General features: G+C 41.9%; 1 protein-coding gene across 2 annotated transcripts; it reads left to right on the top strand.

Moving 5' to 3' along the window:
• Positions 1–4,149: 4,149 nt before the first annotated feature.
• LOC139639965 (palmitoyltransferase ZDHHC16B-like) lies at positions 4,150–15,771 on the top strand. Of its 2 annotated transcripts, none has more exons than XM_071514134.1 (9): positions 4,150–4,587; positions 5,795–5,989; positions 7,264–7,352; positions 7,742–7,770; positions 7,925–8,058; positions 13,415–13,500; positions 13,604–13,727; positions 14,750–14,820; positions 15,625–15,771. In XM_071514134.1, exons 1-9 carry the CDS (start codon positions 4,150–4,152, stop codon positions 15,725–15,727), a joined length of 1,269 nt encoding a protein of 422 aa, XP_071370235.1. In that variant the 3' UTR covers positions 15,728–15,771. The 2 variants fall into 2 exon arrangements, with proteins under 2 accessions (XP_071370235.1, XP_071370236.1); XM_071514135.1 differs by having other exon boundaries at positions 4,318–4,587; positions 13,427–13,500.
• Positions 15,772–16,928: the final 1,157 nt, after the last annotated feature.

The following is a 16,928-nucleotide window of genomic DNA, read 5'->3' as shown; positions in this document are numbered from 1 at the left end:
TTTTCCACAGTCATATGACGTCTCAACACTTCCTGGTTATGCCCAACTTTGAGAAAACGCTTTTTTTCTATTCAAATGGCTGATTTGTTGAATGTTGATTGTTGTCATCATGAGGACTGCTAGTGCAAATATATAACATTTGATTGTATTATATTTTGTATTAACGGAAGCGTGAGTAGAGAGACGTTTAAATGATATGTTGCTGCAACATAAACACTACGTTTCCCAGGACACACCGCGCGCCCTCAAGCGAGCTGCCACCAGAGAGGAGTTTGTTGAGAGGTCTCACTCTGGCGCTATTTCCGGGTAGCGCAGCAAAACTAGGGACTAGAGAGAGTCTGCTGTTCCTCATGAAATGACTTGAAACACGATCTTCTTTTTTTTTTTAATTAATTCTTAACCTGAACCAGAAAAACACAGGCAGGCTACTACATTTTCCTGTTTGTAGCCTACTTGTACAAATATCTTCCGTTACAAATATCTAATTGAGTTTATTTGGACCAAACTAACTAAGGTTTTGTTTACACTCAGACCTACATTTTCCAATTTTGTAATGAATAGTTTTACGGGAAAATGATTTCTGCTTTAGGTGTGCGCCAGATCGGTCGCTATGGTAACGGCTGTGGTAGAAGAGAGTTGACCGGAGCGGAAGACTTTAAATCTGTAAATCTTTCTACTTTTGAATGATTCATCTGCTCGATAGACGATCTTTGCCGCCACTGCGGGCGAGCCTGCTCTTCTTCGTCTCTGCGGTGAAGATGTTAGCTGACAGTTTAGCTTGACCATGACCTGACCGTTAGCGCTGCTGCTCCGGTCATCTCACCTGACGAGGTAAGACACTCTCAGGTTTGTTTCGGCTCGTCGTGTTTATTAAAACTGACTCTTAAATCGGCGGGTTATGGGTGTTTGTTGCCTGTGTGAGCTAGCTAAGCATGGTGTAGAAACACCGCTTTCCCTCCTACCGGCTAACTGTCAACATCAGATATGTAACGTTATAACAGGATAGTCAGTCAGTATGAGCTAACTTAGCTTGATTTAGATATTTGGACGAAAGTGCTTAGTTCTCTGTAGGTTGTCTTTTACATTGCAGTGGTAAATAAAAGGTGAGTAAACTGTCACCTCCAGTTGGTTCTCATCATAAGGCAAATAACCAATATATCAACAAAAATCAATTAACGTATCCCTTTTTCCTTCCAACACCCTATCCTCACATAACGTGCGCCTGTTTGATGCTATTAAGTGTGATGTATTCTGTGAATTTATATAAAAAAGATGGAAATGTCTGGCTGAAAATGTGGATAAACACTGTTTTGCAAATTAAAAGGCGGGTAAACTTGAGTTAAAGGGGGTTTTCTCTTCATTACATCCCTGCTAATGACAATATGAGAAGTCAACAGGTGACTCGACTCCTGTCTTCTGTTAAATCACTGCTTCTGAACCTGAACCCAAACCAAAGCCATGCCTGTTCGTGACAGGGCTGGGCGATAATTCAATATTATCGTTCATGGTCTTTAAGTGGAATCGTATCGTGATGATATGATGATTTTTGTGATATCGTGACACTCAATTCTGCTGTCTGAACTGATGATAACAAGCAAATTGTATTTAAAAACACGAGATATAAAACATTTTAAGGAATATTATTTAAAAATTATTTGAAAAGTTTTGTTTTACATCACATATCAATATAGAAAAAAACTCCTTATGATTATCGTGATATTGATTTCAACCATATCTAGCCCATGCAGCCGTAGTCAAGAAACAAACAACTGTATCATAATCATAAAACCAATAATACACTTAAAATTTTACTTCCTCTGCCCCCCTCAGTGAGACAGACTCAGTGAGAGTATTGAATTAGAAATGCGTTGTTCCAGCTTCTTATTCTTCCTGTTTTCTCAGGCAGCTCAGCCTGTCCAGACAGGAAATCCAGCAGACACTCCTTCCTCCTGGTCTGACACTGAGGGAGACAGACAGACAGACAGACAGACCGTGTAGAGGACAGAGGATGAAATAAAGCTTATTACAGCAGCAGACAGACAGACAGACAGACAGACAGACAGGCAGTCAGAGCAGATTTGGACCTGCAGGCCGGCCTCAGTGCCACTCTCATGCCTCTCTCTCTCTGCCCAGGGGATTAAGAGATTTAATTTTCTGCCTTAAAAGACACTATCTAGTAAGACTAGTGTGTGGAAAGAGCAGAGCAGGTTTGTGATCTGCTAAGAGTTTGTTTTCTGATATTTTACTTAAGTAGAAGTAAAACTACTGGTGTAAAAAATCGACTGAAGTAAAGGTAAAAAGTAGCTCATTTAAAATGTACAGTACAATTTTTGCGTCCATTTTCTGCGTGTCACCAAACGGGCCAAGTCGTAGCTTATGTGGCGTTCATTTAACTGCTTGAACGGCCACATCGCACAAATTCATTTTTATTTATGAATTTTAAAATCGACTATAAACAAACTGCCGCAGATATTGCTATTTTTTTGTGAGTAGAGTTAGCCTAATTGTATTAGCGTGAATATAACTTGCTGTATGATTTAGATTTTTATTTCCTTAGACAGCCTGCATGACAGCCATGTTTGCCACCTGTGTCGACACACTTCTGTGATTCATGACACCAAGTGAGAGACATCAGAGCCGACAAAAAAAATCCCACATATCCTACTTGTAATTATAGCTGGGAGGCTAACGTGAACAGTGTTTTCCCAGTCAGCAGCTCATATTTACGATAAATCTGATATGACATGAATGCAGCATTATTCTAGCCAGGACACCTGCCAGTCAGCGCTTCATGCTGCTGTCGCCAATACACTGCCATTCTTAAAGGTGGAGCATTTTTAAACATCAATATATCACTGTCAAATCAATTGAGACACCTTGGTATAATTACCATAAACAAATGAGACCATGGTGGAGACGATTGGTATGATGATTTGTCTCTCTTTGGTCTTCCCTGAAGAGGATCAACATGTTGGAAGTGATTTCTCCATCTTCCTTTCCCTCCTTCCACCATCTGCTGCCAGAAAGTCTTTCAGCTTTAGCTCCGTTTGCTCTGGAAGAACAGAACCTCTTCCTGTTTTGTGCCGTAAAGCGATCCAGCAGATTTCCCTCCAGATCCACCAGGTGGAGAAACAATGGAGGATGCAGAGTAGAGGCTGACAGAGGCTGACAGGCTGACCACTGATGGTCTGCTTTGTTTACAGTAATGATACTAATGTCTCTAATGTGGTGATGATTTATTGATGTTGAAATGCTAGATGTAGCAACTTTAATGAAGACAAAATGGGAATGTGCCAATCAAACCAAGTCATCTGCACTTTAGACAGACTGGATTTCTGTTACTTCTTCTTCACGCTTTCTGTAAGTGTGTGTGTGCAGGTAACTAGGACAGCAAAGTTAAGTTTTTCATCCACCGGTCACAGTTTCTGGTGGATTACGTAGTGCACATTATCAGACGTAGTGCATTTCAGATCAGATCAGAGCCTGGTTAGGTGCTTTCCAGTGTGGATGGTAGATTTGGCAAACTTCCCAGCAATTTCCCAAATTAACCAGTATTTAGCCAGCGTGTTGCCAGGCCATATTGTTACTGTCTGCTAAAGGTCCTGTATTAGCCTCTCGCATTATTGATGCCATCCCTTTTTGGAGAACCTGAACAAGGCTTATCTGTGTAACCAATACTCACTTTCATGAAATGATGCCCCGGATCAGGTAGCCACTTTATTTCCTTCTTGAGAACTTCATCCCTTTGCTGCTCCCTCTTACAGGGTTACGGCTTCAGCATCTCCCCCTCAAGTTTCTAACAACTTCTTGGCCCGACAATCTGGATTTGCTGTGAATTATTAATGGGAGAAGGTTTTTTTTGGTCCCGTGGGAGTGGAGGGGCGTAGCTCATTACCTGAGAGCTCCTGTCCTCGTTTCCTTCAAGACTGACATGTGTCACACGGAGGCTGCTCTCTCCTCGTTTGATTGACTTTCTAGGAGAGGGAGCGCTTCTGGAGAGGGGAAGTCCCATGTCAAGCTCCTGTCTTTCCTCTCATAACTTGGCTGTGGGTCACTTTCCCTTGCACAAGTGTCTAATAGGAAGCCTCCGAAACGCCTCGTTGACTTTCAAGGAGACCGGACGGCTTCTTCTGAAGGGGAACGCCGACGATGGAAACCTCGTCGGCCATCAGGCTGCGCTACGAGGAGCTGCTGTTCTACGCGGCCTGTGTTTGTAACGGCTGGTGTGTGTGTCTGTGCGTGTGTGTGTGTCTGGAAGGAAGAGTCTGTAGGCGAGGAGGAGGAGGAGGCGGAGGAGGAGGAGGAGGAGGCGGCGGCATGCGTCTGGGCAGCAGCTGGAGGTGGCAGCTGTCCCGGGCCATGCGACTGGCGCTGCGCTGGTGCCGTCTGTGCCGCCCGCGGCGGGGCGGGCGCGGCGGGGGGGCCGAGCCGTGGCTCGGCGGCGGGCCGGCGGAGCTGTGGAGCTACGGGAAGCTGCTGCTCAAGTCGCTGTACTTCAACAGCCTCAGCAACTCGGACACGCTGCTGGACTGCGTGTTCGAGCCCGTCTACTGGATCGTGGACCACGTCACCCGGTGGTTCGGAGTGGTGAGTAGGACGATTCCTCGTTTGGTTTTTGGTTCTTTTAAGGCTTCAAGGCTTTGTTTTGTTCACCAGATCTCCTGCATTGGCTTTGTGTCTGCTATCCATTAGTATTTACTCACTTGACGTTGCTTAGGAGAGGATTTATAGATTTAGAGAGGTTTACTTGAACTCTGGAGCATTGACTCCTTTAATTCAGTTCATTTGACCAGATGAGAACATTCAAACTCGGCTAACCACAAATAACGTCACCGAGAGTCTCAGTCCTCTAACAAGAGAACTGCGGTGCGTTTCGTTAATCCAACCGACTATTGGAAACCACCCCAAAACATAAGGGATTATGGGTAGAAGGAGACAGATGTTGACATCTGATAGGCAGCAGTTTCTCCTGCTTGGAAAGCCTAGCAGAACAAAATGAAGTCTGGACTGATTCTCATATTCAGCTGTTTCTTCATGTGTTCTTACCTGGTATGAACACCACAGAAGAAGAGACAGACAAGTCCACCATGCTGAGATCAAGTTACAGGGACTGGAGTCAGATTTGTTTTGACTCTAACCTGACAGGATGACAGGTGAACAGTCTGTCCAATAAACAAGCTACTTGAGTCGTGAGACTTTTGTTTTCAAGTCCTGGTTCACTTGCAATTTGGCAGTTTGAACCTAAATGAACCAAATACAAAAATACAAAATGGTAAACTTTTCTGCTATGGTTCAGACCAAAGAAAACAAACGCACCCCTTCTCTTCTCTTCTCTTCTCTTCTCTTCGTCTCCTTTTATTTGTCTCTTCTCTTTTTTCGTTTACTCTTTTCTTTGTCTCTTCTCTTCATCTCTTCTCTGTTCTTCGTCTCTTCTCTCCTCTCCTCTTCTCTTTTCTCCGTCCCTCCTCTTCTCTTCATCTCCTCTCCTCTTTTCTCTCCTCTTCTCTTCTTTTCTCTTCTCTTCATCTTCTTTTCTTTGTCTCTTCTCTTTGTCTCTTCTCTTTTCTTCGTCTGTATTTTCTTAATCTTCTCTTTTCTTCATCTCCTCTTTTCTTTGTCTCTTCACTGTCTCTTCTCTTCATCTCTTCTCTTCATCTCTTCTCTTCGTCTCTTTTCTTCGTCTCTTCTCTTCTCTTTTCTTTGTCTCTCCTCTACTCCTCTCTTCTCTTCTCTTCCACCTTCTTCTCCTATCTCTCCCCCGTCCCTTCATCTCTGTCCTCCCTCTCTTCTTCAGGTGTTTGTGTGTCTGGTGGTGCTGCTGACCGGCTCGGTGCTGGTCATCGTCTACCTGTGCCTGCTGCCTGTCGTCCTGAGCAGCTACCCGGTGTACTGGATCGTCTGGCACCTCTGCTGCGGCCACTGGCTGCTCGTCATGGTGGTCTTCCATTACTACAAGGCCACCACCACCTCGCCGGGACACCCGCCCAAGGTGCCCCGCCCACTTCCCCACAATACATGTTCTTCAGAGATTGATTGGTTTGGAAGTCGTGCCGTTCATTATTCCTAGAAATCGCAGACACACAGGGAAACTGAAGCTGATCTAATACGTTCAGAAGCAGCTTAACTAGAGAAATCTAATGCTCTGTTCACAATGGGGCCTAAAAAAAGGTATCACGGCATGTCAGCCAACCACAACGGCAAACTGCCTCCTTGTTGCCATGGTGATTTTTTTGTGGGTTTTTTTGTTTGTTTTTTGTTGGTGCAAAAACAAAACAGTAGTGACTTTACAGATACAACAATGATTGAAACAGGGATAACAAGGGCAGACAATGAATAAACAACAACAGGGTGACGTACAGCACTTGATATGGTACATATATAAAACAAAACAAAACAAAATAAGACAAAACAAACAAAGATGAAATAGTCATAATAATTATGATGATAGTGACATCATGCAGTTACTGCGATTTAAATTAGTGTTTTAGGGAAGATCTATTATAGAACGTGTGTTTATGTGTATGATTGTGTGTGTATTGTATTGTATTGTGTGGGCTTGAGGGCTGTCTATTCCACAGTTCAAGTATGTATAGGTGGGGGGTGGGGGGGTGGGGGGTTGGGGCACTGGTGTCACCGGCAGTAGGGGGAGGTTGTTATCTGCCATGGTGATTTTAACAAACAAGAGATTCCATCATTCGACGTTCTTTGATAACATTTAAAAAAACAACAACAATCCGTTAAATAGCATTCTATGGCTGTTTATCGTTAATATTTCATGTAATGTCAATAGGAATTACATGTCTATTCATTAGAAGACAAGAGAAAAAAGAGCAGCTGCATAAATGCATATCTCCTTAAACCCTTCCTTTGTTTTTTGGACAAAAGGACGAAGCTGATACAACATCAGTGTGTGTTTTCTGATATTGAGAATGTCTTTTGTTCCAGCAGCGGTCAGATTTTTCAATGAACACTTCTAGATTTCACTTCTAGACTTCTTTCAGCTGTTAATCATGTCTCAAATGGCTTTTTTATGGTGTTATCTATTTGTTGTGTACTGTGAATGCAATGTTTATATTGTTTGTTTTCTGTGTGAGTTGATTTGGTGGCAAATGAGTTTCCCCACTGGGGATTAATAAATCTGTCTAATCTAATAATCTTATCTAATCTAAAGAGGTCTTAGAAATAGGGTTTGCTCTTGATTTTCATCTTGACGTTAACATCTCACCATAAACCTTTCCTTTGTTGTTTCTTGTTTGTTCTTAGGACAAAACTGAGATCCCATCAGTGTCCATCTGCAAGAAGTGTATCATTCCCAAACCGCCCAGGACGCACCACTGTAGCATCTGCAACACGTAAGATAATATAATAATTCTCATGTCCAGAGTTGATAACTGAGTCCTGCTGTGTGTCCACTGGGGCCTCTTGGTTCTGGCTAGCAGTGCTAAACTAATGCCTAGAAAAGAGCTTGTACTCATGGCTCCATAAATCAGTGTTAAATATAAAATAACCTGCTTATACTAAAAGTTGACATATTTTTAACTGTTGATGCCCCAAGTGCTAAAAACATGCTAAGTATTTAGCGTTGGGGGAATGTATAACAGAGCGTCCACTCCTCAGAAAGGGAAGACTGAGGTTCCCGGTGGACACTTAACTCTAATCCTTGTATTGCCTTCATTGTCTTTCCATATTGTTGTGACTATTTGATGGTAAATGTTGTAACATAGACTCTGTTATATTACAGGTGTATTCTGAAGATGGACCACCACTGTCGTATCCTTCTAACAAGAAACATATGAAAATTGAAAAGAGAATGCATCAAATTGAACTCTACTGCGTTCACTTGTTGTGTTTTGAATATTAATTGTGAGTGCCATCAGGGTTTTTCCTCTGCTCTGTCCATGTTGACCTTAACATGTGTTTCCAGCCTGGCTCAACAACTGTGTGGGACATTTCAACCATCGCTATTTCTTCTCCTTCTGCCTGTACATGACGCTCGGCTGCATCTACTGCAGCATCAGCTGCAGGGAAATGTTCGTAGACGCCTACAACGCTGTGGAGGTGAGGCTGCCTCTCTGTCATGGTGCTCCATTACACCTGTGAAGGAAGAACGACTTTTGCTCATGAGCTTTGTTATGAAACACACAAGTGAAGTGATAAAAGACGCAAATAGAGTGATAGATAGATAGATAGATAGATATTACAAAAAGGACTTAAAGGCATTTACAATAACAACAAAGTCAGGATGATTTATTTCTATTTATTTGGTTTATTTAAACAGGGACAGTGCACGTTAATAAACATTACTCAGAATGTAAGTGTGGCAGAGTTAGCCAAAAAGATCATTTTCATCTGTACTCCCTGGCCAGATATTACACTAGGCTTCCTAAAACAGTGGTTCTCAATGTGGGGTCCGGGGACCACAAGGGGTCCTTGAGGGGGTTGCAGGGGGTCCCCAGCAAATTGATGAATTGTTAAACTTCAGCATTATTTCATTTACAAGAAGTTAACACAATTAGAGAATGTAGATGAATGACTGTTTTGATCATAGTTTCTCTGTTATCTCTCTACCTACAATACAGACAGTCATGGAATTCTGGACAAAATCATATCTGACAATAAAAATATTTTCAAATTTGGGTTTGAGAGACAACATCTCATCAAATGGAGGTCTGTGGCTCTAATGTGGACTAAATTAGGAGTCCTTGATATGAAAAAGGTTGAGAATCACTGTCCTAAAAACAGATAGAAATAAGACACAAATTACTGAAATATACTGAAATATTATAAAAGCATGCAAATTATAGCAAAACACCGGTTAAACATTGGTTAGAAACACATGATGCATTAGCAAGTGTTAATGTCACAATAGCTAAAATAAATTCACTTTACAATAGACAGCACATGCAAGTAAACAAGAACAACAAAACTTTAACTGGTAACAGAGTTTAGATGACAACAAAACAACACGGTGACAAAAGTAGAGCAACAAGATGCATAAAGAGTATTAGTGTACATTTGTGATTACATGTTATTAGTGCTAATTAAAGAGTCAGACCGTTTTAGTGAAGTAAGAAGGCTTGAGTGGGATGATGAAGGAGATTCACTTTCATAATTTACTTCTGCATGTTTGCTTTTAACTTCTATTTATCCAAGGAGGGATGACCTGACATGTTTTTCAGCAACACCCTTCTTTACACACACACACACACACACACACTACAGCTCCAGTGCAGTTTGATATGAGAAAATGTTTCAGGATGTAAAACCTCAGCGGTAAACGTCAGGTTTTTGGTGTCAGTCCCTCAGAATCAAAGAGCGAGGGCTTCTTTCTAGAGCCGCCATTTTGCACCGAGAGACGTTCAACAATCACACAGGGAGAGATCCATCGTAGAAGAGGAGAGAGACCAATTTCTCCTCCCACAGGAGCAGGAGAGAGACCAGAATGCACTGCAGCAGAGAGACAGACAGACAGGGTTTTGTGCTCTCTTGCTCTGCTCTCTCCACCTACATGTGTAACCCACAGCTGAATGATCTCACTGCAAAGCTATTTATATGAACACTTTTTATTTTTAAGCGACAAGTTCACGCTCGTTCTCTGGGGGTTGTTAAAAGGCATTATGGGAAATGTAGGAAATCACTAACTGTAGTAGAAGTAGGCGAGACAACAAAGTGCAAAGTGCAAAGTTCAGTTTGCTCCAGTTTAGTATGGAGGCAGTTCTGAGTTTATTGCCACATAGTTTATTTAAAAAATGCCTGACATTTACTGCTGTAAGAAACTTCAGTGCAACAACATGAACACAACAGATAGACAATGCAAAGTGCAACAGTGCCATACATACTGTATATTACCAAACAAGCTCCCACAATCACCAATACTTCACCATGGAAGATAAGGCTGCAACTAACCTTTATTTTCATTATCGATTAATCTATTGATTATTTTTCCTATTAATTGATTAATCATTTATTCTACAAAATGTAAAAAAAATAACAACAAATACCCATCAAAAGTTAGCAGAGCTCAAATTACTAAAACGATTAATCAATTATCAAAAAAATGTATTCTTTTTCTGTCAATCGACTAATGCATTAATTGACTTTAATTGTTTCAGCACCATTTTTTTATTTGTTTTTATTTAACCTTTATTTAACCAGGAAGTCCCATTGAGATGAATAATCTCTTTTTCAAGGGAGACCTGGCCAAGACAGGCAGCAGCATAAATAAAAACACATAATTACAGACAGAAAACACAAAAGGAGACAGAATTAAAAAGAACTAACCAGGTAAATTAAAAACATTGACATCTTAAGGAATCTGCGTCTAATTCTTTCATTTTGGATTTAAAAGCATGTAATGAGATTAATTCACTGAGTTTCAAGTCATTCTGCAGCGTATTCCATGTCGAGGGAGCAGAATACACAAATGCCCTTTTTTCCAATTTCCGTACAGGCATTTGGGACAGAAAGCATAAAGAAGTCCTGAGAACGCAAAGAGTATTGTCCGGCACTTTTCTGCGTGATAATGGAAGAGCGTAGTGTTTTTGGTGGGCTAGGCATCGTGCTAGAAGTAGAGAATTTCTCCATCTTGGGTGCAGAAACTGACTGAATGGATCTGTAGCGGCTGGCAGGAGGGAGGAGGATGGCAGAAGCCGAGCTCAGGTGGCAGACGACGAGTGAAACAGGAGCCCAGAAAAGGATCTGTGTTTTTCTGGTCTCGTATTTACCTCAGATCCAGGACAGGTTACCGCAAAGTTGTTTGTGAGCCAGCTGGTAAACAAACAACTGGAGCCTGTGAACACCAATTTAGTTGAAAGTGTGGAAGGCCGGCAGCACGCCCTCAGATCACTTTCTACTCTCACTAGCAGCAGGATCCAGTGTGTTAAACTCCCCATATCGTCACTGAGCCAAAATTACCTCAGATGGCTGTCGAGGAGCCTTGTGTATCAGTTACATGCTGACTATATACAGCCTGTTTTTATATTCACTTTACTGTGAGGATTATGCTAATCCCTCTTGCTGTCCATCCTCTAAAGTGCTGATTGAAGTTGTCTGCCAGATAGCGTTTTTTTAAATAAATTCTTCATTCTGTCGCTCTTGTTTCAAATGGAAAGCAGGTGTTTCTCATCTAATCAGTTAATTGGAAGGTGTGTTTTTTTTATTTTTAACCAGCACTACAGGAGTGTTGAGGCTGCTTCAGCAGACCTGCAGGGAGATCCAGTCCCAGGAGCAGGACACAATATGACTGGACAGGTAGCACAGGGTCACTGCTGTAGAGCTCTCAGTGCAGGAAACTTTATTTTTTTTGTCCACTGGTCTGTATGGCTGGGTATTGTTGGGTTCTGATACTTGAGTTTAGTTTCGATTATTGGTTCTAAAACTATATTCTTTACTTATACTTCTCTTTATTCAGTGAAATCACATAAACTGATTCAGGTTATGTGAACACTCAAGTTCCACAACAAGAAGAAAACTTAAAATCAATACAGTCCCAACTAGAAGGGCACTCGGAGAGCGCAGACCTCCGCCAAGGTTCGTGCTATTATTGCTTGTTCATGAGTCGGATCCGGATCCGCTCCAAAATTTAATGGGTTCTTCCTTGGCCCATGCTACAACAAACAAATGGCACAGAAAACATAACCTCCTTGGCAGAGGTAGAAATCGCTACAGTACTGATAGGTATCATGTTCCAGTAACCGGTCCTACAGATCCCAGTGTTCAGTAAATCCCCACAAATTCACCAGCTGCTGTCACTACTTCACCAGCCAAATGTTGAAACAATTTGTCCAAATTTGTCCTTTTAGATTTATAGGATCTTCAAATGACAGTAGGCTGCCTGGTTAGTAGAGCGGCTAGTGGCTAGTAGAGCTGACAGGTTTAGCAGCCACAACAGAAAGGTATCAGTGTGTGGCTGGTGTTCATTTCCCTCCCTGATAGCCATGTAGATTGAGCAGATCAGAAAGAAACTATTGGTAAAGCCAACCATTAGTAGGCTCTAGTGTTTAGATTCTAGTCACATTACTACAGTTTAGACTTTGATATCAATAAGTTTAATATCCAAAATTTGATACTACTACGATACCATGGCAGACAAGAAAAAACACCAAGCAGTGTGTTCCCACAGTGACTTTTCCACAGAGGTTTTGATGTCAGTCAGGTGTTTGTCTTTGTCGGCTCTGTAAGGGAAATGTTTCCATTTGGCTCCTGCACCAGTTTATCAACCGGTTCAGGTGAACTGGAATCTAGTTCAAGACCTGCTGGACTGACTGACTCGCTGCTGCAGTCTGCTGTCAAGAGCCAGACTGACGCTGTCTAGTCCAGTCCTCCTCCTCCTCCTCCTCCTCCTTAACTATTACACTCTGCATGTTTACGCCCTTTAGAGGCGACGCTGAAATGGAATTCCAGCTTGCAGAATATATTTGGTTTAAACATTTATAAAATTCAATATTGATTTCAGTCTTTCACAACGGTATCAAAGTAGTATTAAAATTTTGCTTATCATGACAGAAGACAGTAGCTTTAAAATAGCTTTTAAGTAGAGCAAGTAACTTTGTAGTGGTTAGAGTTAGTTGTGGCTCTGTAACTTACTAGTAGTTAGACTGTGTTTTCTTTACTGAGTCTCCTATACTGTTTATATATAGTTCTGTTTGGTTGATGTTTTAATGTAGTACGCATTTAAAGCTTTTCCCGGGTCTGGAATATTCTGTTGCCTCTCTGACCCTTCCCTCCTCAGTATCGGTTGTTTATGTTGTTGATCTAAGAACGTAAGCTCACTCTAATGTTGCAGTCATTGAAAGTGACTGGTTACGGGTGACAGTAGAATAAGCATTAAAGGGGAATGCCACCTGTTTTAACACATATGTTATGTCTGTCCCTCAGGACAGTTCAGTCAGTGTTTGTGGACTTACACCACTCCTTCCTCAAGCTAGAAAATCAGAGAGAAAGCCCTGAAGTTGTGATGTGACTGGATATAAAATTAGGTGTTGCTCCATTGATAGTGAATGGGTCTCTGACATTGTGGAGCCATAAGATGCGGAGTTGAGTCGTCACACCAAAATGAAGTTTATATTCTAGCATTGCTAACAGATATGAACCAGAATTTAAACTTTATTTGGATGCAAGAACTCACACAAAAATCAACAAAACTTCCAAAAACAGTAAATAAAATCACTACTCTATTCATTGTCTATGGAGCAGAGCCAGATGTTACATCCCAGTTACATCACAAATTCAAGGGTTAATGCTCCAGTTTCAAGCTTTAGGAAAGAGTGATGCATGTTCACAAGTATTGACTGAACTGTCCTGGAGGAGAGGAAGAACAGGTGGATTCTTAAAATGGGTGTCATCCCCCCTTTAAAGGCTTAAACTGTAACTGTAAGCCCCGTCCCGTCTGACCGTATCCTCCCGTCCCGTGCAGAGCTACTACCAGACTCCGCCCCCGCCCTACACCTTCAGAGAGACGACCGCCCACAAGAGCATCATCTTCATCTGGGTGCTGACCAGGTGAGGAGTGCTGCACCACACCGGTCTGTCCTGTGTAGAGAGAGCTGTGGGCAGTGGGGTGAGCTCAGGGTGTAACACGGGTGTCATGTGGTCCTTCCTGCAGCTCGGTGGCGGTGGCTCTGGGAGGCCTGACCCTGTGGCACGCCGTGCTCATCAGCCGGGGAGAGACCAGCGTGGAGCGCCACATCAACCGCAAAGAGACCAGACGGCTGAAGGAGAAGGGAAAGGTGCGTTCTCTTTACTTACGGTAGATCGATATCTTCACCATTATATCTCCTCGATATTCCCGTTTTTAAATGTTTTAAAAAACGTCGGATCCCGGGCCAGTCAGTTTGATCCACCTCCAACGTGATTGACATGGTGCAGTTTGATTGATGACATATTAATTGTAGAATTGATCGGTAACACTTTACAATAAGGGTCACTAAGTTAAGGGTTAGTTAATGCTTATTAAGCATTAACTAACCCTTAATTAACAGTTAACTAATGTGTCTGGTAATCATTTACTAATGGTGTTCATGTTAACTAAGGTATTAATTTATACATTATTTAATAGTTTATAAAGATGACTATTAAATAATGTATAAATTCATACCTTAGTTAACATGAACACCATTACTAAATTACAAATTAGTTAACTGTTAATTAAGGGTTAGTTAATGCTTATTAAGCATTAACTAACCTTTATTAAGCATTAACTAACCCTTAACTTAGTGACCCTTATTGTAAAGTGTTACCAATTGATCACTACTTGTCTATGGGAGGCCCTTAACCTCAAAGTGATTCTAATGTGATTTGCAGTTTTTTGGAATTTTTTGCGTTTTCTTGGTCAGTTTCAGTTTGGTGGTCAAATTTAAAGATGTTGAATATCAGCACATAATATCGGCTATCGGAAGCTTATGTCCAGAAATAACCCATATCAATTGAACCCTAGTTTACCCTTGTGGCATAGTATCCATTATCCTCTAGTATACTGTACTCTATTATTATTTTGTTTGTTCAATGATAGCGTTTGCAGGAGTCCCACTTTATGCATTTAACCTGCATCTATGTTGCATTAGCACCGCAGACAATTATTTCTTGACTTTTGGACAGTAGACAAAACTCTTGTGTCTCTCAGCCTGCCAGTTAGCAGGAGGCCGTTCTTTGGAAAAATCCTGTCTTGCTCTCGCTCGCAGCAAGCGTTCAGTAAAAATTAGGACTTCTACAATGGTATAGCTGTTGATGATGGTTCTTTTCTCCAACGTAGGTGTTCAGAAATCCATACCACCATGGCAGAATAAACAACTGGAAGATACTGTTTGGTGTGGAGAAGACCAGGTGAGCTGTGTTATAAACATATCTTACTGGACTTAACAAACCGAGTTCACACATCTTGTTTCCTGTCCTGTGGGCGTTTTCACACCTTGTTGATTTAGACCAGTTGTTGCAAACGCGGAGGCAGTTTCCTCCTCAGTTGGGTTTGTCAGGACATGAGATCACAGCAGCTGCACTCAAAACACCAAAACAGTCAGACAGAGAGACCTTGTTGAGAGAAAAGCCTTGTTAATGTTTCCATACCAACCCTGGAGCTTCATTTGGAGAGAGAACCTGATTCAGTCGTGATCCGACCCAACTACAGGAAGCACTGTGCATTATGGGTTAAACACGAGAGTCTGACATCACAGAAAAAAGGAAAATCTAAAACGTTCACGGTCGTTTAACTTGCAGGAGTGTCGGTGGATTCTCCTGTTTCTACATACAAACTGAACTGTAAAACCGAGAAATTATGGGAAAAGGTTTAAATTATTTATTCAGATTCTCATTCCATAAACGATGAGATAATCCTTAATTCTACATGAAGTTTGCCAGTAAATGCAGTGACCCACAAGTCCGTCTGATTCTCCAAGTCCGTTTTCCCCCAGAAGAAAGTCCTTTCCCAAAACAAATTTCTAACCAATAAGAAAATGTGAGAGAAACGTAACTGAACCAGTGTAAATATATACAAAAACAACCCCCGTCCTCTGATTCAAACAGAGGCAAATGGACCAAAGGTTTGAAAACAGCCTTTGATATTTCAGTTCAGGTTGATATGACTGTATTTATATATGACATGATGTGTTTATTTGTTGTTGTGTTCCTCAGTCACTGGCTGACGCGGATCCTGTTGCCCTCCAGCCATCCTCCCAGCGGAGACGGCATCATGTGGGACTGCACCTTCACCAGGAGAGACCCCATGGCCATCTGACCCTGAACCTTTAACCCTTTAACCCCTGAACCACATCCAAAGACCTCCATCACTCTCCTACCATGGATTCACACTGAGAGCGACTAGACTGACCGTGTCGCTCTGTTCTGACCGGCTGTCGGCGCTGTGAGAGGCTGCGACTGCAGTTGTGAAGCGATCTGCAGCTACAGGGTTTTGACCAAGAAAAGTTATGTATTTATACAAAATCATGTATCAGCTGCTTTGGTATTGCCTTTCATAATTAAGTAGCAAAAAATATCACATTCAGGCTCACCGTCGACCCCAAAGATGGACTGGGAAGCTTTGAACGGCTGGAATCAACTTCTCGCTCATTTTTGTATTTGACTAGACTAGACTAGACTAGACTAGACTAGACCAGACTGGCCCTGTAGGAGATGAATGGACTTCTGTGACTTGATGATCCTGTTGCTCAGTGTGAACACATGTAGAGCTGCAACGATTAATCGATTAGTTGTCAACTGTTAAATTAATTGCCAACTATTTTGATAGTTGATTAATCGGTTTGAGTAATTTTTTAAGAAAAATAAGTCAAAATTCTCTGATTCCAGCTTCTTAAATGTGAATATTTTCTGGTTTCTTTACTCCTCTATGACAGTAAACTGAATATCTTTGGGTTGTGGACAAAACAAGACATTTGAGGACGTCATCTTGGGCTTTGGGAAACACTGATCCACATTTTTCACCATTTTCTGACATTTTATAGACCAAACAACTAATCGATTAATCGAGAAAATAATGGTTAGTTGCAGCCCTAAACACGTTAAGGTCCAGAGCCACGAGGAAATAACCACTAACTCCTCTAGAGCTTCCTCCACCCTCTGCAGTTCCCCCCTTCTCTTCTCACTGTAAGGGAGTGATTAAAAAGTGATCGCTCCCCAGCTCACCCATAATTCCATATTTCTCACACCGCACCTCCAGCCTCCGTCACCTTCATCCAGACGACTGCGGTGCTGTTGACCGATCTGGTTTCTGCACAGACGATACGGTGCTGCTGGTCAGCATCTGCTCCAGCTGTGTCCTGACCTCCAGGCTCCCGCTCCCCTCTCTCGCCTTTTACTAAAGACACAGGGCTTCACTTTGCATCACTGATGTGCATTTCTGTTATAAGTGGGACTGGAGATCTTGCACTATAACACTACAGGTGCTTAAGACAAGTATATACAATGGAAAGATGGATGAG

Source organism: Centroberyx affinis, unplaced genomic scaffold, assembly GCF_046629955.1.
Source record: "Centroberyx affinis isolate AG114_WGS23_722 - 3 ecotype Tasmania unplaced genomic scaffold, CSIRO-AGI_Caff_v1 ptg008005l_1, whole genome shotgun sequence".
NCBI classification, from domain to species: Eukaryota; Metazoa; Chordata; class Actinopteri; order Beryciformes; family Berycidae; genus Centroberyx; species Centroberyx affinis.
Note: the sequence above shows the minus strand (reverse complement) of the source record. Positions and strands in the feature narration are given on the sequence as shown.